We start from the raw sequence: 25,724 nt of genomic DNA, 5'->3' as shown, positions 1-25,724 counted from the left end.
CAAGTTTGAAGTTATTATGAATGCTATTATGACATTCTTGGCACCTGTCCTGGAGTGAATGATCAGGCCACAGTGAATACTTGTTGTCAATTTTACCAAATGACACCAAACTCTTTTCTGATGTCATTGTAACAAATTATACTCACACCAGCATTATCGGCCAGTTTTCTGTGCCACACATCCTTGTTAACACTTAGAGTATCTTTTTATGATTACAATTATTAATTTCAATATAATTAAATATATGATTTTCCTTTATGATTAGTGGATTTAATGACTTCTTAGGGGAATTTTTACTCTTTGGAAGTCATAAAGATGATATTTATTTTTGCTTTTCCTTGAGGTATACAGTTGGGATACTGATTTGATTTTATTTATATATTGTTTTAAAGATTTTATTTATTTATTTGACAGAGACAGCCAGCGAGAGAGGGAACACAAGCAGGGGGAGTGGGAGAGGAAGAAGCAGGCTCCTAGCAGAGGAGCCCGATGTGGGGCTCGATCCCAGAACGCTGGGATCACACCCTGAGTCGAAGGCAGACGCTTAACCGCTGTGCCACCTGGGCGCCCTGGGATACTGATTTTAGATATTTCTTTTTTCTTTTTTTTTTTCTTTAAGGTATACATTTACAGCTCTAAATTTCCCTCTTAATATTGCTTCTACCACATATCATAAGTTTTGGTATGTCGTGTTTTCATTTCATTTGTCTCAAAGTATTTTCTTTCTTTTTTTTTTTTGTTAACAATTTTTTATTATGTTATGTTAGTCACCATACAGTATATCCTTAGTTTTTGGTGGTCCATGATTCATTGTTTGTGTATAATACCCAGTGCTCCATTCAGTATGTGCCCTCCTTAATACCCATCACTGGCCTATCCCAATCCCCAACCCCCCACCCCTCTGAAGCCCTCAGTTTGTTTCCCAGAGTCCATAGTCTCTCATTGTTCATTCCTCCTTCTGTCTACCCCCCCCTTCATTCTTCCCTTCCTTCTCCTACCGATCTTCCTGCTATTTCTTATGTTCCATAAATGAGTGAAACCATATGATTTGTCTTTCTCTGATTGACTGATTTCACTTAGTATAATCTCCTCCAGTCCTGTCCATGTTGCCTCAAATGTTGGATAATCGTTCTTTCTGATGGCTGAGTAATATTCCATTGTATATATGGACGACATCTTTTTTTTTAAAGATTTTATTTATTTATTTGACAGAGACAGAGACAGCCAGCGAGAGAGAGAACACAAGCAGGGGGAGTGGGAGAGGAAGAAGCAGGCTCATAGCGGAAGAGCCTGACATGGGGCTCGATCACATAACGCCGGGATCATGCCCTGAGCCCAAGGCGGACGCTTAACCGCTGTGCCACCCAGGTGCCCCTGGACCACATCTTCTTAATCCAATCATCTGTTGAAGGGCATCTTGGATCCTTCCACAATTTCGCTGTTGTGGACAATGCTGCTATGAACATTGGGGTGCATATGGCCCTTCTCTTCACTACGTCTGTATCTTCTAATTTCTCTTGTGATTTCTTTCTTGTTCACTGGATGTTTAACAGTGGGTTGTTTAATTTCTACATATTTGTGAATTTTCCAGTTTTCCTTCTGGAGTTGATTTCTAGTTTCATTCCATGGTGATTGCAAAAAGACCTTTATATGATTTCAATCCCCCAAATTTATTAACTTGTTTTGTGGCCTATCATATGATCTATCCTGAAAAACGTTCCATGTGCATTTGAGAAGGATAGGTATTCTGCTGTTTTTGGAAAGAGTGTTCTGCATGTCTTTTAGGTCTAATTGGTTTGTAGAACAGTTCAAGACTTCTATTTCCTCACTGCTCTGTCTGGTTGTTCTACCCATTATTGAAAGTGGAATCATGAAGTCTTCAACTATTATAATAAAACTATCTGTTTCCCATTTCAATTCTGTCAATTGTTCCTTCTTATATTTGGGGGCCGTGTTATTATGGTACTATATGTTTATAATTATTAGACCTTCCTGTATCAAAATTTGTATCCTTCTTTGTGTCATAAACTTTTCTGTTTTTGTCTATTTCGTCCAACAAGGACAAAGTCACACAGCTCTATTTTGATTACTATTTGCATGTAATATCTTTTTCCATCCTTTCACTTTAAACTTCTTTGTGTCCTTACACCTATGATGAGTCTCTGATAGTAAAATGATGGATCTTGTTTTGTTTTTAGCCAACTGCCAGTCTCCACCTTTTAATCAGATAGTTTCATCCATTCTTATTTAATGTGATTACCCATAAAGAAGGACGTACTTCTACCATTTATCTATTTATTTTGGTAAACTTTTTTGTTGTAATTAGGCTCTATGCCCAGCAGGAAATCCATATCTCTTTATTTTTTATACGTCTTATATGTTCTTTATTCTCCAATTCTTCTATTATTGCATTTTTTATTTAGTTGAGTTTTTGTAAGTGCCATTTTTATTCCCTCTTTCTTTTTCTGTATATATTTTAGTAATTTTATTATTGGTTACCTTGGGGATTGCAATTAACACCTTAAACTTATAACAACCTAGTTTATAATATGAACTTGGTTTTAATAGTATATAACCATTTTGCTCCTATACATCTCCAACCCCATCTTTATATTATTGTCACAGATTATGTATGTATACATTGTATGCCCATTAACATAGATCTATAATATTGTATTATGAATTCACCTGTTAAATCATACGTGAAAAGAGAGAAGTTACAAACTAAACCAAGAGTATAATAATACTGGCTTTTATATTTATTTGTGTGATTACCTCTATGAGTGTTCTTTATTATTTTGGCCTTGAGTTACTATCTAATGTACTTTAATTTCAGACTTTACCATTGCTTAAGGATAGGTCTACTGCTAAGAAACTCCCTTAGCTGTTGTTTGTCTAGAAGGATCTTAATTTTTTCCCTATTCTGAAAGATAGTTTTGACAGATACAGAATTCTTTTTTTTTTTTTTTAAGATTTATTTATTTGACATAACAGAGAGAGAGCACAAACAGGGGGAGTAGCAGGCAAAGGGAGAAGCACAATCCCCACTGAGCAAGGAGCCTAATGTGGGGCTCAATCCCAGGACCCTAGGATCATGACCTGAGCCAAAGGCAGATGCTTAACCAACTGGTGTCCAGGTGTCCTAACAGATACAGAATTCTTGATTGGAAGGGTTTTGGGGGGTTTTGGGGGCAGAATTTAAAATATGTCGTTCCACTGCTTTCTGGCTTCTATAGTATCTCAGGATAAATCAACTGTTAATCTTACTAGGGATCCCAGGTACCTGACTAGTCCCTTTTCTTGCTGCTTTCAAATTTCTCTCCTTCGGTTTTGACAACTTGACTCTAATTTGTCTCCATGTGGATTTCTTTGCATTTATCTTGCTTAGGAGTTGGTTGAGACTCTTGGACGTGTATATTTATCTTCTTCCTCAACTTTGGGAAGCTTTGGGGGCATTGTTTCTTTCTATATTTCTCCTACTTCTTTTTCTCTTTTCCTTCTGAGATCCCTACAATGCATATATTGGTTTGTTTGATGATACTACAGTTCCTTCAGGATCTGTTCATTTATCTTTGCTTTTGTTTGTTTTTTCTTTTTTCGTTTTTCTTTCTATTCCCAAACAGGATACTTTTAATTGTCTCATCTTCAAGTTTGCTGATCCTTTCTTCTTCCTATTGAAATATGCTTTTGACTCCTCTAGTAAGTTTTTCATTTCAATTATTGTACTTTAAGCTCCAGAATTTCTATTTGGTTCCTTTTAATAATTTCTACCTCTTTATTGATATTCTCATTTTATTTATATATCTTTTTCCTGATTTCTTTTACTCTTTCTGTCTATAGTTTTCTTTAGCCCATTGGCCATATTTAGGACATCTTTGACTAGTATTTCCAATGTCTGGGCTCCCTCAGGAATGGTTTCTGTCAGATATATCTCCCCGTGAATGGCTATGCCTTTGTATTCATCTGTATGTTTTATAATTTTTTTGTTCAGAATTGGACATTACAAATATTTTATTGTGTTAACTCTGGAAATATAATTCTTTTCTTTAGAGATTGTTGAATTTAGATTATTGAGATTTGGAGCCATCTGTTTGTGACTTTTCCTAATCGTTTTTGCGAAATGTGTATTCCCTACTGTGTGTGGTCACTGAAATTTTTATTCTGTTACTTCTATGGTCAGCCAGTTACCCGCCAAAGATTTTTTTAAATGCCTGGCTCCCCAAAGGGGAAAAAACAAGTACTGTTTCTTTAAATCCTTTGGAAATCACTTCCGTTGGTAGCAGTTGAAGAAAAAAATGGCAGCTCACCTCTGTATCTGCCCCTCAGCAATGAAAAGCAGCACTCAAAAATAACAACACATAACCACAATATTTGAAGAATGATGTTCTTATTGGCCATCCTGACTCCAGAGAGTTTTATCAGGATCATGGCTAGAAGTCTCCATGGCTCTCAGCCATGTTGAAGTGTGGGGAATGGTAGCCACTGAGTGGGAAAGCTGAAATTCACTGGGATTAAGTGAAATTTACTAACATCTTCATTAAGTTATCCCTTGGATGCTGCAAGACTCCAGAGTTCCAAATCAGTTACTTGAGAGAGTTTCTGCCAGCTCAATAGTTGTTTAGGTACAGATTCCAGGAGCTTTCTACTCTGCCATCTTCTCTGACATCATTCCTGCCCGATTCATTTTGAAGCAATGTTAACTTCATACAAATTTAAAATTATGTTTCCCTCTCTAATTTTCTAATTCTATTTGCACAGTTCTTTTTTTTTTAAGATTTTATTTATTTATTTGACAGAGAGACAGCCAGTGAGAGAGACAGCCAGTGAGAGAGAGACAAGCAGGGGGAGTGGGAGAGGAAGAAACAGGCTCCCAGCAGAGGAGCCTGATGTGGGACTCGATCCCAGGACTCTGGGATCACGCTCTGAGCCGAAGGCAGAGACTTAACAACTGAGCCACCCAGGTGCCCCATATTTGCACAGTTCTTGATCATAAGTCAAAGAAAGCACTGGCCTGCTCTCTGGCCACCTTCCTGCTATGAATGTTGAGGTACCTGTAGATGGCCCACTGCAGAATGTAGCACCTGCCAGTTTTTCTCTCCTTATGTTAAAAAAATCAATGTCTAGGCTGGTATCTAAACCTGTATTTTAGACATTCTCACATACAGTTACATAGCATATTAGAGTGGCCTTTTTTTTTTTTTTTAATTCTAGGTAAAACTATTTTCTTACCAGTTCCTGGATGGTTTCAACCTGAACAAGATCAGCACCATGTGAGTCACAAAACCTCTGGCTGAAGGTCCAATTCTTGATGTCCTCAGAAAAATAGAAACATTTTCTTTGGAAACCAATCCAGCTTTCTGGGCATGCAGCTTCAAGACACTCTGATGATATCTTATGCAGTTTTCTTCCAGTTACTAAAAATAAAAACAGCTTGCTTTTATATTTTCCTCTCTATATATTACCAAGTGCTTTTAATACATTTTTCAATAGTCATGTGAAATACTAAATGTATTATCCTTATTTTTCAAACGAGGAATCGAATTCTGAAAGTCATTGTGTATATTACACAGGAAATGTCAAAGCTACGATTCAACTAATGCTTTAGTTAGTGGATGAATTGAAAAAAGAATTAATAATGCCTTAAACTCTTGACTAGATACCTGTCTACTTGGATTTCAACAATGTTACTTTTCCTTAAAATATTAGGTACATCAATAGCAGCATTTTATCAGCCTTAGAGAACAGATAGTTCAAGAGCTCTAGATGCTCTCCTAAATAAAATGAGGGGCAGGGTATAGATACCTTTTGTGAATAAAGGTTCTTGAGATGAAATGGTTGGATACGTGTCTAAATAGTCCCATGAGGATAAAAGGGGTAGTTTTACACTGAGCTTTCTTCTACTAAGGAGCTTCCTTCTGCTAAGGAGATTTTGTCAGGTTTTCTATATTTTGAAGCGGACAATACTCCATTGGACAGGCTTTTTCTCATACACTTCAGATACAACCAGGAGAGATTCTCTCTCCAAGGAGGATTCAGAGCATGGAAAGTCTTCAGATGGTATTTATTGATCTGCTAGTAGCTGACTTTTCCACTTCTATGACCATTATCTCCTATTCACAGCTTCTTTATTAAGTAATGTTAATTTAAATCTCTATTTTTGCTCCACCAATGTATATTTTATTTTTGGTTGTAGAATGGCAAGAATACATCATTCTCTATGGAATCATAAAAATATTAAAAAAATAAATAAGGATCCCCTGGATCATGGAATATTCCAAGTGTTATTGACTCTAGGATATGTAAGCAGCACTTGAAGACCTTGTTAGGATATTGCCTCTGGTTGTAATAATAGCAGGGTGGGTTTTAGGTTATTAATCAGGTTAGGGTGGAGGCTTAGAGGAATATTCTTATAGTTTTCCACATCAAAACTTGATTCACATTAGATACAGTGCAAGCATGTTCTAAGCTATAAGAGCATCCTCATTAGCTAAATTGCTTCCAGGGTATGCAATCCAAGAAAGAATGTGTTGTCCGGGAAAACTGGCTATATCTTCCCAAAAAGTGGGGGCTGGAAGATGCTAGAGTATCTGGACGAGAAGACCACAATACCTCTATGCCTGCACTATTATACAGCCAGTTAGTAGCTTTGATATTCTCTCACTGCTATCTCTCTCTCCCCATCTGATTCGCTTGTATTCATGCAAGCATGTGTGTTATAGAAGTAAAATAAATCTTTGTCCCTGAAAGCCCAATTTTGTCCCTGAAAACCACAATGAGTTATCACCTCACACTTGTTAAAATGCCTATTTTTAAAAAGACAAAAGACAATCAGTGCTGGCAAGAATGTAGAGAAAAAGGAACTGTTGCACACTGTTCATAAGAATGTAAATTGCAACAGCCATTATGGAAAACAGTATGAAGGTTTCTCAAAAAATTAGAAATAGAACTACCTTGTGATCTAGTAACCCCGCTTCTGGGCATATATCCAAAAGAAAGGATATCACTATCTTAAAGAAATATCTGCATTCCCCTATTCATTGCAGCATTATTCAAAATACCCAAGATACATAAATAATACTCAACCTTTAAAGTGAAAGCAATCCTGCCATTTGTGACAACTTGGATAAGCCTGCACAACACTGTACTAAGTCAAATAAATCAGATGCAGAAATACAAGTACTGTATGATCTTACTTTATATATGGAACATAAAATAAGTCAAAATCATAGAAGAAAAGAGCAGAATGGTGGTTGCTAGGAATAGGAAGTGGGGGAAATACTGAGGTTTCGGGCAAGGTGTACCAAGTTTCAGTCATGCAAGAAGAATAAGTTCTGGATATATAATGTACGCAACATGACTATAGTTAACAATGCTGTATTGTATACTTAAAATTTGTTAAGAGGGTAGATCTTAAGTGTTCTTGACAACAGAAAGGTAACTGTGAAGTGATGGATATGTTGATTAGTTTATGGTGATTATTTCATGTGTATACAGATATCAAAGCGTCAAGTTATACACCTTAAACATACACAAGTTTTAATTATACCTCAATGAATTGGGGGAGGGGTGCAGAGATTAAACATCATGACTAAGTGCAATTAATCCCAGAATGCAAGGATTGTTCAATACACAAAAGCCAATTAACCTTGTATAGCATAGCAATAGAAAAAGTTAAAAAACAAAACAAAAAAACTGATCATCTAAATTGATGCAGAAAAACCACTTGACAAAATTTAATACCTCTTCATTAAAAGAAGATAAATACACACAAAAATATTAGGAATAGAAGGAAATTCCCTTAATATGATAAAGCCCATATATGAAAAACCTGCAGTTAACATATTCAGTAGTGAAATACTGAAATCTTTTCACCTAAGCTTTAATACTTAGCTCATCTTAATACCAATTATATTACCTTAATATAAGGACAAGACAAGGATGCCCACTTTCACCACTTCTGTGCAACATAGTATTGGAAGTTTTAGCCAGAACAATTCATCAAGAAAAATATATATATATATATAAGACACCCAGATTGGAAAATGAGAAATAAAATTATCTCCATTCACTAACAACATGATCCTATATGTAGAAATCCCTAAAAATTCCACCAAAAATATTTTAAAACTAATAAACAAATTCAGTAAAGTTGCAGGATACAAAATCAACCCAGAAAAAAACTGTTCTATCTACACACATCAGCAATGAACAATGCAAAATGAAATTAAGAAAACAGTTCTATTATTACAGCATCAAAAAGGATAACGTAATTAGGAATAAACCTCACAAAGGAGACTAAAGACTGATACACTGAAAACTATAAAACAATGCTAAAGGAAATTAAAGGAGACACAAATACATGGAAAGACATCTGATGGTCATAGATTAGACTTATTGTTAAAATGGCAATACTTCCTAGAGAGATCTATAGATTGATGCTATCTTTATCAAAAGCCCAAGGATATGTTTGCACAAATAGAAAAATTCATTACAAAAATCATTTGGAATCTTAAGGGACTCTGAATATCCAAAACAATCTTGAAAAAGAAGAAAAAAAAGTCGAAGAACCTACACTTTTTGACATTAAAACTTACTAAAAAGTACAGTTACCAAAAAAGTATGGTCTTGGCATAAAGACAGATATACAGACCAATGAATATGATAGAGTCCAGAAATAAACCCTTGCATATGTGGCCAAATGGTTCTTGACAAGGGTACCAAGACCTTTCAATGGGAAAAGGATAGTGTTGTCAACAAATGGCTTGTGAAACTGGATATCCACATTCAGAGGAATAAAGTTGGACCCTTACCATAAACCATATATAAAAATTTACTTAAAATGGATCAAAGACCTTAAACCTAAGAGCTGGAACTATAAAACCCTTAGAAGAAAACATACTGGAGAAAGTACATTACATTGGATTTGGCAATGATTTCTTGGATATGACAAGCAAAACACAGGCAACAAAGAAACAATAGATAAACTGGATCATATCAAATAAAAAACTTCTGTGTCTCAAAGGACATCATCAACAGAGTGAAAAGACAAGCCATGGAATGGAAGGAAATAGTTAAAAATCTTATTTAATACGGAATTGAACACAGAATACATAAAGAATTCTTACAACTAAATAGCAAAAAACAAACAACCCAATTTAAAAAATGGGCAAAAAATTTGAACAGTCATTTCTCCAAAGAAGATATGCAAATTGCTAAATAATACATGAAAAAAATGCTCAACCTCACTAATCAACTATTAGGGAAATGCAAACCCAAATCACAAGGAGACAAAATTTCATTCCCACTAGGGTGGTAATTATAAAAACAAGGAAAATAAAGTACAAGGATGTAGAAAAACTGGAACTACTGTGTATTGCTGGTGGAAATGTAAAAGGGTGAAACCACTGTGGAAACAGTTTGATATTTCCTCAAAAAGTTGAACATGGAATTAGCATATAACCCAGCAATTCCACTTCTACATATAGACCCCCCAAAATTGAAAGCGGACTCAGATATGTGTACACCAATATTCACAACAGCATTATTCACAATATTACCAAAAGGTGAAACAACATGAATGTCCATCAACAGATGAATGGGTAAATAATTCATCATTTGTACTTGCACTGGGATAGTTTTCAGCTTTAAACAGCCATGAAAATCTAATATAGCTACAAAATGGAGACCTTTAAAACATTATGCTAAATGAAATAAGCCAAACATACAAACATTGTATGATCCCACTCGTGGGGGTATCTAGAAAAGGTAAATTCATAAAGATATAAATTAGAATAATGGTTACCAGGGCTAAGGCAAGGAGGCAATGGGAATTTATAGTTTAAGTGATACAGAGTATCTGCCGGGATGATGAAAAAGTTCTAGAACTGAATAGTGGTTATGGTTGGATAATGCTGTGAGTGTATTTAATGCCATGGAATTGAACACTTAAAAACAGTTAAAAAGGTAACTTTTATATTATGTATATTTTACCACAATTCAAAAAATAAAAGAAAAATAAGTACTCCCACAAAACGTAAAACACAGAAGGAAGATCCGGCAGGATACAGGCAGTATAGCAGATTATGGGGAGGTTTTAAATTTCTGTTTTCTTCTCATTCCATAATAATCTAGCAGAACATGAGCAAATTCACATTTCCCAGATCCTTCTCATTTCTGTGTGACGTTCTTACTACGTTTCTACAAATGAAACTTGAGTGAAAGGGTTGTATGCCATTTCTGTCCCAGCCTTTAAAAGACTGAGCATCCCTCTTCAATGCACCCTTTTCCTTTCTTTTGGGAAACCCAGCTTGACAGTGACATCTTACGGAAGCCAATGACATCGTAGAGAATGATGGAAAATAGCACCCCACAGTCCTATACACACATGATAGGATTATTGAACGGCCAAAGAGGTCTATATTTTGTAAACCACCATGTATTTGTCTTCTCTTCTTTCTATTATCATCTCAGCTTATATCCTCATTAATATATTGTGTAAAAATGACTGAATTCTTGGCCAATGTTTAAGCATAAACACAATTTCATAAATCATACACATTCAGCTCCTGCAGTCTTATTTCGATGTGTTCTCCATTAGGATCTACACACAATACCTTTGAAGTAATTTTAATCGAAAATGAAATTTCAATTATATTGTACACCTGAAACTAATATAATGTTAGATGTCAATTATAGTTCATTTTTCATATATCCTTAATCCAAAGAAAAAATTTTAAAAAAGAAAAGTAATTTGAGACTAAACTGTATATATGAAATATATAAAGTATATAAATATATGTTTGTAAATAAAATATACGAATATATAAATATATATGTATATATATATAGCAAAACTACATGATAAAAGGCCTAGCAGTAATATAAATCAAAGCACAATATGATTGGCAACTGGGTTCTACCATATACAGACTTTGGTCCTTCTTTTAAGCTTGCAATCATATGACCTCTGTATTTACACAATTAAAATCTAAGACCGCACTTACAAGGTAATTGGAATTTAACTCAATTAGTGAAATTAAAACAAAATTAGGAAGTGTAAAGAACAGGAAAATTATCAATAAGTCCTTTCTTCTTTTGGAAAGTGGACTTCTCTAGATGAACAAAGATTACAATTCACTTACCTAACAAACTCACAATCACTCCAACCACTATAAGTAACAAACATATGACTGCGAGAAAAATTAAGCCTCCATTCAGGGTAATGTTACTAGAATATTTCCTTGGATGCAGGTAATCTGGAAAAAAAATATTGAAAACATGTTTTTGTTTTTGTTTACATTAAATGCAGGACATCAGACTAGTAGAAACATTAACATCAAAATGTTATTTCCACTTCATTCCTTTCCACCAGAGGGGGCAATTGGCCTGTCATTTTGTGAATTTACAATATTTCTCTCTGGAGTTTGTTCACAGAAATTAAAATTGATCTTAACACATAACCCATGAACAGCTTTGCACCCCTTCCAAAAACTAAATACAAATCTCATTAAACTTCCAGATCCAGCTACCAATGTAATAGAAATACATAGAGAGAGAATCATGTCAATTAAACAACAGGAATGAAATCAACAAACTCCAGACTGTTGGAAATTCTACATAATAAATTTATGTTGAATCTTAAAGAAAAAACTGAAATGCAAATTTTAAAAAGCAATAATGGGGGACTCTTTTGATTAAAAGGGACTTAAAAGGCTTTTTTCTTTTTTTAAAGTCAAACTTAAAGTGAGAAAATGATTCTCGTACAAGTCAAGTTAGTGTGTGATTCGAGAGAATACCTGGAGGTCTTCTGAGCTGGAGAGCAAGCTTCTTTCTCTGACAAAGACAGTATTTAACAAGGATGCTCACCTTAGAACAATACATTAAGCTGTATATTTGTTTTTTTTGTTTTGTTTTTTTTTTTTTTATTAATAATGATTTTTTATTATATTATGTTAGTCACCATACAGTACATCCCCGGTTTTCGATGTAAGGCTCGATGATTCATTAGTTGTGTATAACACCCAGTGCACCATGCAATATGTGCCCTCCTTACTACCCATCACCGGTCTATCCCATTCCCCCACCCCCCTCCCCTCTGTTAAGCTGTATATTTGTTTTGTACAGTTTTCTACATTTGCGTTGTATCTCAAAACATCCTACATTATCTAAAACCTCTTGTAAATTTTATCATTGGAACCCTCTTCTCACTATATCTCTTGGCTACCACACACACTTTTAGCTACTATATTTGGAGATATTCTTGGCTAAACAAGCATATTTCTCTCTAACATTCTATCCACACTAGAAAGCTTTTCATTAAAGTTTACCAGATTGACCGCTGGCTGATGTACATGCAGGAGAGATATGAATAACACTACAAAGGGTCCAAAAAGCAACCTGACATTCGAATCAAAGCCTACAGAGCGCCTGAACCTAGACAGAGTAATTGCTTGCTAAAACCAAAAACATTAAGGTACTCCAAAAATTTAAATAAAGTCAAAAGACTCACAAAAGATTCGTTCAAAATGTCCAGAATACGGTCCAAAATTACTCAGCATATGAATAAGCATGGAAACTTCAACTTCCATGGGAAAAGACAATCAAGAGAAGCCAAGGCTGAGATGACACAGATGTTGGAATTACCTGACATATACTTAAAGCAGCTGTTATAGAAATACTCGAAATACCAAAGGAATAAAGAGATAAATGAAGCCATTTAACAAAATTAGAAATCATCTTTTCCTCATCAGAACTGCCTTCTCTCTAAATTGATTACTACCTCTACCAAAGACAAAAACATTTTTTTCAGTCCCAAATTATGACACTTCAGTTTTCCCCAGCAGCTACAAAATACTTTTTCTCACTTATTAAATCATCATATAAAGCCCCAAATACAAGTGTTTTTTTAAAAGTTTTGAGCTTCATATAAATGCATAATATATGAGATTATATATGTATATTTACATATTTTCTTCTTACTATGCATTCAATGTAAGATAATTCCATTTGAATGCTCCACTGTTTTTCCTTTGACCTCTGTTTATGTTTTCTATTTGTTAAGAAAACTCTTTATTTTACCTTTTCTTTACTTTTTAATTCTTTCTTTCCTATGAGCTTTCATGATAGATTTTATACCTTTATTTAATTATTTAATTATTTATTTATTGTTAAAGATTTTATTTATTTATTTGAGAGAGAGAGAGTCCACGAGCTGGGGGAAGGGGCAGAGGAAGAAGGAGAAGCAGACTCCTCCCTGAGCAGGGAGTCTGATGGGGATTGATCCCAGAACACTGAGGTCATGCATGACCTGAGCCTAAGGCAAACACTTAACCAACTAAGCCACTCAGGTGCCCCCTTTTTTCCTTATTTAATAATGATAATACCCTGTGTCTATATAACACTTTCAACTGTGTATTTGTTCTTTTCAGTGAAATTAATTTTAATAATAAACAATAAGTGTATAATAAATAATAATTAATATTAATAATATTAATAAATAATTTAAGCCAATAAGAGATAATCTTAAATTAATAATAAATAAAATTAATATTTAATATTAATATTGTTATAAAATAATACTAATAAATATTTTATAATAAATAATGAATTTATTTATTTTAGAGAGAGAGAGAGAGTTGGGGGGAAGGACAGAGAAAGACAGAGTCTTAAGCAGAGTCCACACAGAAACTGGAGCCCAACGTGGAGCTCCATCTCATGGCCCTGAGATCATGACCTGAGCCAAAATCAAGAGTTGGGTGCTTAACCAACTGTACCACCCAGGCACCCCTCAGTGAAATTAATTTTTATTAATGCTTATTAATTTTTAATTTCATCATTAGTTTAATTTATTTTAAATTTTAATATTCACTAGCTGGTTGATGAATTATTAATAACATTAATAAAATATTAGTATATGTTTCAGTGACATTAATTTTTAAATATTTCTTCTCAATCATAAATTTAACCTGACCCCATTCTCTTACATCTTTCTCTAATAGTTCTCACTCCTTAGTTGTTAGGACAAGTCACTTAAGTATCTGCATATTTTTACACAAATTATAAACTAATTTATAACCTCTAGCACTCCATCTCTCATCCTTGAAAACTCTTTAAAAGACTGTTAACCATTTTCCCTGTGCAGAAACTAGATCCCTTCACTGCTATAATCTTACCACCTCAGTTCCCACATTCATGACAACAGTCCAGCATCTTACTTGAGGTTGGCCGCAAATCAACTGGTACAAAGTCTTTCCCTAGTCGATTGCTCTCATGCATTTTGTGCCCAGTTTTTACAGGACAGCTCACTCAGTCGGCGGTTTCAGCTCCAGAATGTGAAGAAGTAAGACAAAGAGTTCACATTCTGGTTAGAACTTCCTCTAACTGAAACTTCGGCTTCAGTTTTACATGCTTAAACAGGAAGAGAAGTGACAGAAAACAGCTTGCTGCAGCAAATGACTCTTCTAGTTCTCAGCATAAACGTGGTATCTCTCAACGTGTATTACCATCAGCAGAAGTAAATATAAATTTTCAGGTTTATACTTTTTGCATTTCTTCATGATTTTGTTGTCAAAGAGGACAGAAAGTAAACCTTGATAAATTTCACATTGTCTTGAAATTCCTACACAGATGGCAGAACTAATAACAATACTTTTACTACTATTCTCATGGCGTGATAATATAAAACTATGGTTTATTGTGACTTACCATGATCCAGAAGTACTGGTAAAAGACTTAAACACGTGTTCTCATTTAATCAGTACAACTAAATAATGAGGCTAATATTATTACTCTTATTTTAAAATGAGCTCCTTGGGTAAGGACTAAGTAATTTGTCTAAGGTCACAGTTACTAACAGACCCCATGATTAAATGATTGATTTAGGAACTACTCTGAAAGAAAGACCCTACATAGTCAGTAAAGGTCAAATGTTGACTCCTGTGACTCCTGTGACATTTCTGAGTCAGTCATACACTCATAAAATCTCTCTTTCTTTTCCTAAAACAGCTCCTCACTGTGAGAAAAAGAAACAGAAAAATTAGTTCTTGCAGTCATGATGATGTGTTAGCTGAACGAAACTATGAAGCTGAAATGGCTGAGGGCTCCAGGTGAAAGGAACTGTGTTCATCTATGGCCCAAGAGAAGAGAACATGGAGTATAGCAAGAGAAGAAAGGAACAGAAAAGAACTACAAAAACAACCATAAAACAAGTAACAGTGGAAATAAGTACATACTTAACAATAATTACTTTGCATGTGAAAGGATTAAACACTCCAATCAAAAGACATAGGTGACTGAATAGATACAAAAGGAAGACACATCTATAAGCTGCCTACAAGAGACACACGCAGATTGAAGGTGAAGGGATGGAAAAAATAACCTAGACACATGCGGAACACCCTCCCCCAAAATCAACTCAAAATAGATCAGAGACTTAATGGTAAAGTGCAAAACCATAAAACTCATGTACTTTTACAAGCTTGTTCCTATGAAGAATTGCTTCCCACATGTGCTTTGAATGAGTAATTCAACCAGTAATGATTTCTACAGAGGCATCAGAAACTGATTTAAATACCTCATTGAGGGGCGCCTGGTTGGCACAGCGGTTAAGCGTCTGCCTTCGGCTCAGGGCGTGATCCTGGCGTTACGGGATCGAGCCCCACGTCATGCTCCTCCACTATGAGCCTGCTTCTTCCTCTCCCACTCCCCCTGCTTGTGTTCCCTCTCTCGCTGGCTGTCTCTATCTCTGTCGAATAAATAAATAAAATCTTTAAAATAAATAAATAAATAAGTAAGTAAATACCTCATTGACTTCCTGCTGGGGGCAGTAAGAAAATGAAGATGAATTTAATGTCACTTAGATGTCCCCACACTGGTGGCAGAACTACTGCTGCTACTTTATTTTTCTTTCCAGAGACTTATAATGGAAGAATAACAATTTATTAAACATTTACTATGAGCCAGATACACTGGCAAAGACTTTTATCTGTTAGCTCATTCGAATCTGATAGCTAGGCAGTGAAACTGGTATTTTATACTTACTTTTCATATGAAAAAACTCTGCTTAAGGGGCTTGGTAATTGATCAAGGTCACAGCTGGTAAGAAATGGAATGGTGGAAGAGTAGGGGACCTCATTTAATCCAGTCCATTGAATTTAGCTGGATATCTGTCAAACCATTCTGAACACCCACAAATTCAGCCTGAGATATAAAAAAATATATCTGGAAGTCTACAAGTAGAAAAGCGACTGCTTTCTGCAAGGTAGGAGGTGCGGAGACCTGAATCTGTGGGGATATAGCAGAAGATTAATGGAGGGGAGGGAGCCTCCATAAGCTGGCTACCAGAAAGTGATATAACACTGGGGTGCAAAATCAGAACCCTTAGAAATCTGCTGTAGTGAGAGATCTCTCTTTCTGAAAGGGGGTCAGGGCATGAAAAGGGCAGAATTCTAGGTGGGTCATTGTGGTCTGAGGATCTAAAGAGACACAGAAGGAATGGGGATGCCTGAACTAGTGGAGTGCCCAAGTGGGAGAGCAGGAAACTGGTTACAGTCAGTGAGTCCAGGAGGGGACTCTCAGCTCAGGTTGCCATAAACCATGAGCCAGGCTGGTCAGGTGACCACTCTTTACCTGAGCACCCTGAAAAGGACTGGAACTCGAGGGCCATTTACCATCCCCTGGGAGGAGCAAAACAGCTGCTCCCACAACCAGGCAACAATTCTCAGGGCGGTGGTGGCCCCAGAAAGGACAGTAGGGGGGACACCCAGCACTCCGCCCAGAGCATCAGAGTGGGTACACCCAGGAGCCCACAACCGCTCTCAGTTCTTGGACACACAAAGGGCAGTGACGCAGGTCCCTAGGACTCCCCTTGGTAGGATCATGGTGGACAAGCACCACAAGAGTCTGCAGAGTTTGGCACACGCAAAAGTGAAAACTGTATGTCCCAGAGGGTTTATTGAAGAGGGGAACCGAGATCTTTCAGCTCTGTTGATCTAGTTGGTTGTGCCTAGTTGCCAGGACAACTAGGCACAACCATACTTACTCTGATCCTCTAAAGAGGCTCAAAAAGCCTCCAGGGTAAAAAAGCCACAAGCAGGACCAGTTTACACTGAAACCAGCCCTCTGGCAAGGGGTGGGGCAACTCTGCCCAGGCAAAGACACTTGAGAAGCAGCACAGCAGTCCCCTTCCCCAGAAGACAGATTGTTAGAATAGGTGAACGATAAGCTTATGGATTCCACAAGACTGTAAATATACTATTTTTCACCAGGGGAAAATAGTATATTGAGTTCCAGGTGTTTTCTCACAATTCATTTATCTTTCGGTCTAAAATTTTCCACTTCTTTTTCTTATCTTTTTCCCATTTCAACTAGATTCTTATTGTACCAACTTATGTTTTTAAATTGCTTTTTAACTTTTATTTTATACATCTATATTTTATAGATATATGCTTCATTTTAGTACTTTTTTCACTCTATTCAATTATATATATATATATACATATATGTGTGTGTATATATATATATATATATATATACAGTTTTCTTTGCAATCTGGGGATGTAATGTCTTCTAACAAGCAGACCAAATTCATTCAGAAACAAGTGGATTACCTTGCTTTTTCCACCGTGCAGGATAATAGTCTCTTCCCTCCCCTCTTTTTTTGTTTTGTTTCATTTTTGGTTTTATTTGCTTTTCGGTTATGGTTTCTGACCACTTTGTATTTGTCTAGGGTGTATTTTGTGGGTCCTGGTTGATATTTTGGACTCTCCTCACTCGCTCACCTATTCTTCTTTGGGAAAAATTACTAGAAGGAAGAATTCACAACAAAAGAAAAAACCAGAGGCAATGTTCTCTGACACAGAGCTAAATGATATGGATATAAGCAAGATGTCATAGATGGAATTCAGGATAGCAATTACAAAGTTAATAGCTAAGCTTGCAAAAAAGCATAAATGACAGTACAGAATCTCTAAGGGCAGAGATAGATCTAATCAGGTCAAATTTAAAAATGCTGTGAATGAAATGCAATCAAAATTGGATGCTCTAACAGCTAGGGTGAATGAGGCAGAAGAGAGAATAATGATCTAGAGGACAGGCTAATGGAAAGGAAGGAAATTGAGGAAAAGAGAGAAAGACAACGAATATCCCATGAAGAAAGTCTTTGAGAAATTAATGATGCCCTGAATTAACTAATGTCAGAATTGTTGAGGTTCCTGAGGGGGTGGAGAGAGAGGGACAGAAAGTATATTTGAGCAAATCATGGCTGAGAACTTCCATAATCTGGGGAAGAAATAAGCATTCATGTCCAAGAGGCAGAGAGAACTCCTCCCAAAATCAATCAAAATAGACCAACACCCCAACATATAACAGTGAAGCTTGCAAACAGAGAAAAATAAGCTATCCTGAGAGCAGCTAGGGAGAGGAGGTTCCTTGTGTATGGAAGGAGGATTATCAGAATAACATAAGACCTATCCACAGAGACCTAGCAGGCCAGAAAGGACTGGCAAGATATATTCAGGGTATTAAATGAGAAGAACATGCAGCCAAGAATACTTTATCCAGAAAGGCTGTCATTCAGAATTGAAGGAGAGATAAAGAGCTTCCAGGACAGGCAGAAACTGAAAGAATATGTGACCAGCAAGCCATCCAGCCCTTCAAGAAATATTAAGTGGGACACTGTAAATGAAGAGACGCCCCAAGAGTAACACAGACCAGAAAGAAACAGAGACAATCTACAGAAACAGGGACTTTATGGGCAATACAATGGCACTAAAGTCATATCGTTCAATAGTTACTCTGAATATAAATGGGATAAATGCTCCAACCAAAAGACACAGGGTATCAGATTGGATAAAAAAGCAAGAATCATCCATATGCTGTCTACAAGAGACTCATTTTAGACCTAAGGACATCTCCAGACTGAAAGTAAGAGGGTGGAAAACCTTTTACCACACTAATGGACCTCAAGAGAAAGCTGGGGTAGCAATCCTCATATCAGACAAATTGATTTTACAACAAAGACTGTATTAAGAGATGTAAAAGGACACTATATCATACTTAAAAGGTCTACCCAACAAGAAGATCTAACAATTGTAAATATTTATGCCCTCAACATGGGAGCAGCCAATTATATAAACAAATTAATAACCAAAGTAAAGAAACATATTGATAATAGTACATTAATAGTAGGGGACTTCAACACTCCACTCTCAGCATGGACAGATCATCTAAGCAGAAGATCAACAAAGAAACAAGGGCTTTGAATGACACACTGGACCAGATGGACTTTGTGGATATATACAGAATATTCCATCCTAAAGTAACAGAAGAGTCATTCTTCTTGACTGCACATGGAACTTTCTCCAGAAAAGACCACATGCTGGGTCACAATCAGGTCTCAGCTGATAACAAAAGATTGAGATTATTTCCTGCATATTTTCAGACCACAGTGCTTTGAAACTGGAACTCAATCACAAGAGGAAATTTGGAAGGAACTCAAACACTTGGAAGTTAAAGAGCATCCTGCTAAAGAATGAATAAGTCAATCAGAAAATTAAAGAGGAGCTTAAAAAATTCATGGAAACTAAAGAGAATGAAAACACATGGGTTCTAAACCTCTGAGATTTAGCAAAGGCTAAGGCTAAGAAGGAGGTACATAGAAATACAAGCCTCTCTCAAAAATTAGAAAAAATCCTAATATACAAACTAACCTTACGCTTAAAGGACATGGAGAAAGAACAGCAAACAAAGCCTAAACTAAGCAGGAGAAGAGAAATAATAAAGATTAGAGCAGAAATCAATGTAACAGAAACCAAAAGAACAGTAGAACAGATCAAAGAAACTAGAAGCTGCTTCCCTGAACAAATTAATAAGATCCAGAAACCTCTGGCCAGCCTTATCCAAAAGAAAAGAGAAAGGACTCAAATTAATAAAATTATGAATGAAAGGGGAGAGATAATGACCGACACCAAGGAAATACAGACAATTTTTATGAGCAACTATATGCCAACAAATTAGATAATCTAGAAGAAATGGATGCATTCCTGGAAACTTATAAACTACGAAGACTGAAACAGGAAGAGGTAGAAAATCTGAACAAACCAATAACCAGCAAGGAAACTGAAGCAGTAATCAAAAACCTCCCCCAAAAAGCAAGAGTTCAGAGCCAGATGGCTTCCCGGGGGAATTCTACCAAACTTTCAAAGAAGAAATAATACCTATTCTACTGAAGCTGTTTCAAAAAATAGAAGTGAAAGAAAAACTTCCAAACTCATCCTATGAGGCCAGCATTACCTTGATCCCAAAACCAGACAAAGACCCCATCAAAAAGGAGAATTACAGACCAATGTCCCTGATGAACATGGATGTCAAAATACTCACCAAGATACTAGCCAATAGGATCCAACAGTACGTTAAAAGGATTATTCACCACTACCAGGTGGAATTTATTCCTGGGCTGCAAGGGTGGTTCAACATTAGCACATCAATCAACGTGATAGATTACATTAATAAAAGAAAAGACAAGAACCATATTATCCTCTCGGTGTAGAAAAAGCATTTGACAAAATACGCATCCTTTCTTGATTAAAACTCTTCAAAGTATAGAGATAGAGGGAACATAACCCAACGTCATAAAAACCATCTATGAAAAGCCCACAGCTAATCATTCTCAATGGGGAAAAATGGAGAGCTTTACCCTTAAGTTCAGGAACCCTACAAGGATGCCCACTATCACTACTGTTGTTCAACATAGTACTAGAAGTCCTAGCCTCAGCAATCAGACAACAAAAAGAAATAAAAGGCATTCATAATACCAAGGAAGAAGTCAAACTCTCTCTCTTCACAGATGACACAATACTTTATGCAGAAAACCCAAAAGACTCCACCCCAAAAATGCTAGCAATTCAGCAACATAGCAGGATCCCAAATCAATGCACACAGGGGGCGCCTGGGTAGCACAGCGGTTAAGCATCTGCCTTCGGCTCAGGGCGTGGTCCCAGCGTTCTGGGATTGAGCCCCACATCAGGCTCCTCCGCTATGAGCCTGCTTCTTCCTCTCCCACTCCCCCTGCTGTGTTCCCTCTCTCGCTGGCTGTCTCTATCTCCGTCGAATAAATAAATAAAATCTTTAAAAAAAAAAAAATCAATGCACAGAAACCAGTGGCATTTCTATACATTAACACTGTGACTGAAGAAAGAGAAATTGAGGAATCCGTCCCATTTACAATTGCACCAAAAACCATAAGATACCTAGGAATAAACATAACCAAACAGGTAAAGGATCTGTACTCTAAAAACTACAAAACACTTATGAAAGAAATGGAGGAAGACACAAAGAGATGGAAAAATATTCCATGCTCATGGATTGGAAGAATAAACATTGTTAAAATGTCTGTGCTGCCCAGAGCAATCTACTCATTCAATGCAGTCCCTATCAAAAACCATCGACATTTTTCACAGATCTGGAACAAATAATCCTAAAATTTGTATGGAACCATAAAAGACCCTAAATAGCCAGGGAAACGTTGAAAAAGAAAACCAAAGCTGGGGCAGCACAATGCCTGACTTCAAGCTATATCACAAAGCTGTGATCATCAAGGCAGCATGGTAGTGGCACAAAAACAGGCACATAGATCAATGGAGCAGAATAGAGAACCCAGAAATGGACCCTCAACTCTATGGTCAACTAATCTTTGACAAAGGAGGAAAGAATATCCAATGGAAAAAAGACAGTCTCTTCAACAAATGGTGTTGGGAAAACTGAATAGCCACATGCAGAAGAATGAAACTGGACATTTCCTTACACCACACACAAAGATAAACTCAAAATGGATGAAAGACCTAAATGTGAGACAGGAATCCATCAAAATCCTAGAGAAAACAGGCAGTAACCTCTTCGAGCTCAGATGCAGCAACTTCTTTCAAGACCCATCTCTAAGCAAGGGAAACAAAAGCAAAAATGAACTATGGGGACTTCATCAAGATAAAAGTCTTCTGCACGGCAAAGGAAGCAGCTAACAAAACTAAAAGGCAACCTGCAGAATGGGAGAAGATATTTGCAAATGACATAACAGATAAAGGCTGATAGCCAAGATATATAAAGAGCTTATCAAACTCAACACCTAAAATAAATAATCCAGTCAAGAAATAGGCAGAAGAGTTAGAATGGCAAAAATAGACAAGGCAAGAGACAATTGTTGGAGAGGATGTGGAGAAAGGGGATCCCTCCTACATTGTTGGTGGGAATGCAAGCTGGTACAGCCACTCTGGAAAACAGTGTGGAAGTCCCTTAAAAAGTTAAAAATTGAGCTACCCTATGATCCAGCCATTGCACTACTGGGTGTTTACCCCAAAGATACAGACGTAGCGAAGAGAAGGGCCATATGCACCCCAATGTTCATAGCAGCAATGTCCACAATAGCTAAATCGTGGAAGGAGCCGAGATGCCCTTCAACAGATGACTGGATTAAGAAGCTGTGGTCCATATATACGATGGAATATTACTCAGCTATCAGAAAGAACGAATTCTCAACATTTGCTGCAACATGGACGGCACTGGAGGAGATAATGCTAAGTGAAATAAGTCAAGCAGAGAAAGACAACTATCATATGATTTCTCACATCTATGGAACATAAGAACTAGGATGATCAGTAGGGGAAGAAAGGGATAAAGAAGGGGGGGGTAATAAGAAGGGAGAATGAAGCATGAGAGACTATGGACTATGAGAAACAAACTGAGGCCTCAGAGGGGAGGGGGGTGGGGGAATGGGATAGACCGGTGATGGGTAGTAAGGAGGGCATGTATTGCATGGTGCACTGGGTGTTATATGCAACTAATGAAACATTAGTTTCATTACATCGGAACCGGGGATGTACTGTATGGTGACTAACATAATATAATAAAAAATCATTAAAAAAAAAAAAAACCACCAAAAAAAAAAAAAGAAAAGAAATAGGCAGAAGATATGAACAGACACTTCTCCAAAGAAGGTATGCAAATGGCCAACAGACACATGAAAAAAATGCTCCCCATCACTAGCCATCAGGGAAATACAAATCAAAACCACACTAAGATACCACCTTACGCCAGTTAGAATGGCAAAAATTGACAAGGCAGGAAACAACAAATGTTGGAGAGGATGTGGAAAAAGGGGAACCCTCTTACATTGTTGGTGGGAATGCAAGCTGGTGTAGACACTCTGGAAAACAGTATGGAGGTTCCTTAAGCTAAAAATAGAGCTACCCTATGGCCCAGCAATTGCACTACTGGGTATTTACCCCAAAGATACAGATGTAGTGAAAAGAAGGGGCACTTCCACCCCAATGTTCACAGCAGCAATGTCCACAATAGCCAAACTGTGGATGGAGCCAAGATGTCCTTCAACAAATGAATAGACAAACAAGATGTGGTTCATATATACAATGGAATATTATTCAGGCATCAGAAAGGATGAATACCTATCATTTATATTGACATGGATGGAACTGGAGAGGATTATGCTAAGTGAAATAAGTCAAGCAGAGAAAGACAATTATCACATGGTTTCACTCATATGTGGAATACAAGGAATAGTGCAGAAGACAATAGGGGAAGGAAAGGAAAACTGAATGGGAAGAAATCAGAGAGGGAGACAAACCATGAGAGACTCTTGGATCCAGGAAACAAACTAAGATGTGCAGAAAGGGAAGTGGGTGAGAAGATGGTGTAACTGGGTGATAAGCATTAAGGAGGGCATGTGATGTGATGAGCACTGGGTTTATAGGCAACTAATGAATCGTTGAACACTACATCAAAAACTAATGATGTACTATATGTTGGTTAATTGAATTTAAATTTACAAAAAAAAAGAAAGAAATGGAATCCATGCCTCAGATAGATGCCTTGGAACCTAGTTTGTAAAAAAATACTAGGTCATTTAGGGCCACAGTTTGACTCAAATTTCATCTGTGAGTCAGTCACACACAGTTCATCAATATAAAATCTTGCAGTTTTTTAGTTTGTTTTTCACTTTCCAGACATCTGGAGAAATTTTGCTTTTTTTCTTTTTTATCAAAAAGCAGAAACTAAGCAAGTAAGACAGAGTCTTACAATCATGAAGGCGTATCCACAGACATGTTTTGAACATATACTATATTTGAGACACTGTGCTAGTCCCTATATCTAGTTCCTCCTCTTTGAAAACCCACAATAGAGCAGATTGTTAGGCAAAAAGCATTATTAGGATGAACTAAAGTTACTTCTAACTGGAAAAAAGATTTAATTCCTAAATGAGATGAATTTGTACGCATCCAATAACAAGGCCTTAAAAATATATATATGATAGGTGCGCCTGGGTGGCACAGTGGTTAAGCGTCTGCCTTCGGCTCAGGGCGTGATCCCGGCGTTATGGGATCGAGCCCCACATCAGGCTCCTCCGCTATGAGCCTGCTTCTTCCTCTCCCACTCCCCCTGCTTGTGTTCCCTCTCTCGCTGGCTGTCTCTATCTCTGTCAAATAAATAAATAAAATCTTTAAAAAATATATATATATGATAAAAATTTCACAGACAAGAAGAAATTGACAGAAATACCAACAAAGAAGAAGAAATGGAAGTACACAAGAGAAAGGATGCTCTATAAATTGCTATTTTGTCCTTTTGGAAACTCATCAATACAATGTAGCTAATGCTATAAAAATTTTTAACATTTTTATAGTACATAAACAGCTTTAACATTGGGTATTGAATGCTTAAAGGCTTCAAGTAATTAACTGTTTGTGATTTAATCTGGGATAAAAGCAGAATTTTAAATCCAATGAAGGGTAAAATAAAGAATAGTATTTTTTTATCAGCATAATATTTATTTAGCACTCAGTAATTTAAAACATAAACACTGAGAATTAAAGCATAAAAAGCACTTTGTCAGTGTTTCTAATGTTTTAAAATACAAAGCATAAAATAAATGTTAGTTTTAGCACATTAAAAAGTTTCCTATATATCTGTAACTGCCAGTAAGAGAATTTTGAATGTGTTAACAAAATTTTTTAAAAGGTCACAGGCCAGTTTGTAATTTTCTCCCATTATTTATTAAAGTCATTTAATAAATAGAAGAGCATAAAAAGGATTTATATTTCTTACCCCATTTTGCAGTATATGATACTAAATTTTTCTAATAAATACAGTGCATATCTATGACCAGACATAATCACAGTAGAAAGAAATCTCAAAATGTACAAGACACTATATTCAGTGTTGTCTGTCCATTTCCAAATATGATGTGATAATTCTCTGCTAAGGCTATCCAATGGTCAGAAGGGCCTTTATATCTTTTCAGGAAGTCCTATTGTAAAACACGGAAAGTGAACATGTGTGTATCTTTCTTTCATATTATTCTTGAGCCTTTCTTCCCTACAGCCTTCTCTTTGTGGGTGGTGGTGCAGTAATATTGAGAAGTGTAGACTTTGGAGTTCAGTTTGTCCCAATTTTGAGTTTAACTCATTCAATGTCTCTGATCCTAAATTACTTTAGTGAAAGTGACCCAACATCCCAGTTTAGGAAAGTCCCGGTTTATGTCTATTGTTCTAGAACACTATTGTCACTTTCATGTCTTAAAATGTCCCAATCTGGATGGTAAACTATATGATTACCACACTTCTTTGTACAATGGGAGCAATACAACTAGTCTTGTAGGTTAATTATACAGATTACATGAATGAATGTATCTAAAATATGCTACAGTGTTCCAGGCAGAG

At 36.4% G+C, this 25,724-nt stretch overlaps 1 protein-coding gene across 2 annotated transcripts in view; it reads right to left on the bottom strand.

Annotated features, from left to right (window-relative positions):
* The window catches only part of CLEC2D (C-type lectin domain family 2 member D), a 35,734-nt gene that overhangs the window by 5,599 nt on the left and 4,411 nt on the right, over window positions 1-25,724 (bottom strand). The window contains exons 1-3 of one of the 2 annotated variants that reach the window (XM_026502483.4): window positions 14,214-14,450; window positions 11,142-11,255; window positions 5,230-5,414 (exon numbers count right to left, since the gene is read on the bottom strand). In XM_026502483.4, coding sequence (XP_026358268.2) covers window positions 5,230-5,414; window positions 11,142-11,255; window positions 14,214-14,274 — 360 coding nt within the window. In that variant the 5' untranslated portion in view covers window positions 14,275-14,450. Of the gene's footprint in view, window positions 1-5,229; window positions 5,415-11,141; window positions 11,256-14,213; window positions 14,451-25,724 lie in introns of those variants that run through there. The other variant, XM_044385234.3, reaches the window with a different exon arrangement.

Source organism: Ursus arctos, unplaced genomic scaffold (genome assembly GCF_023065955.2).
Source record: "Ursus arctos isolate Adak ecotype North America unplaced genomic scaffold, UrsArc2.0 scaffold_26, whole genome shotgun sequence".
Lineage (NCBI taxonomy): Eukaryota > Metazoa > Chordata > Mammalia > Carnivora > Ursidae > Ursus > Ursus arctos.
Note: the sequence above shows the minus strand (reverse complement) of the source record. Positions and strands in the feature narration are given on the sequence as shown.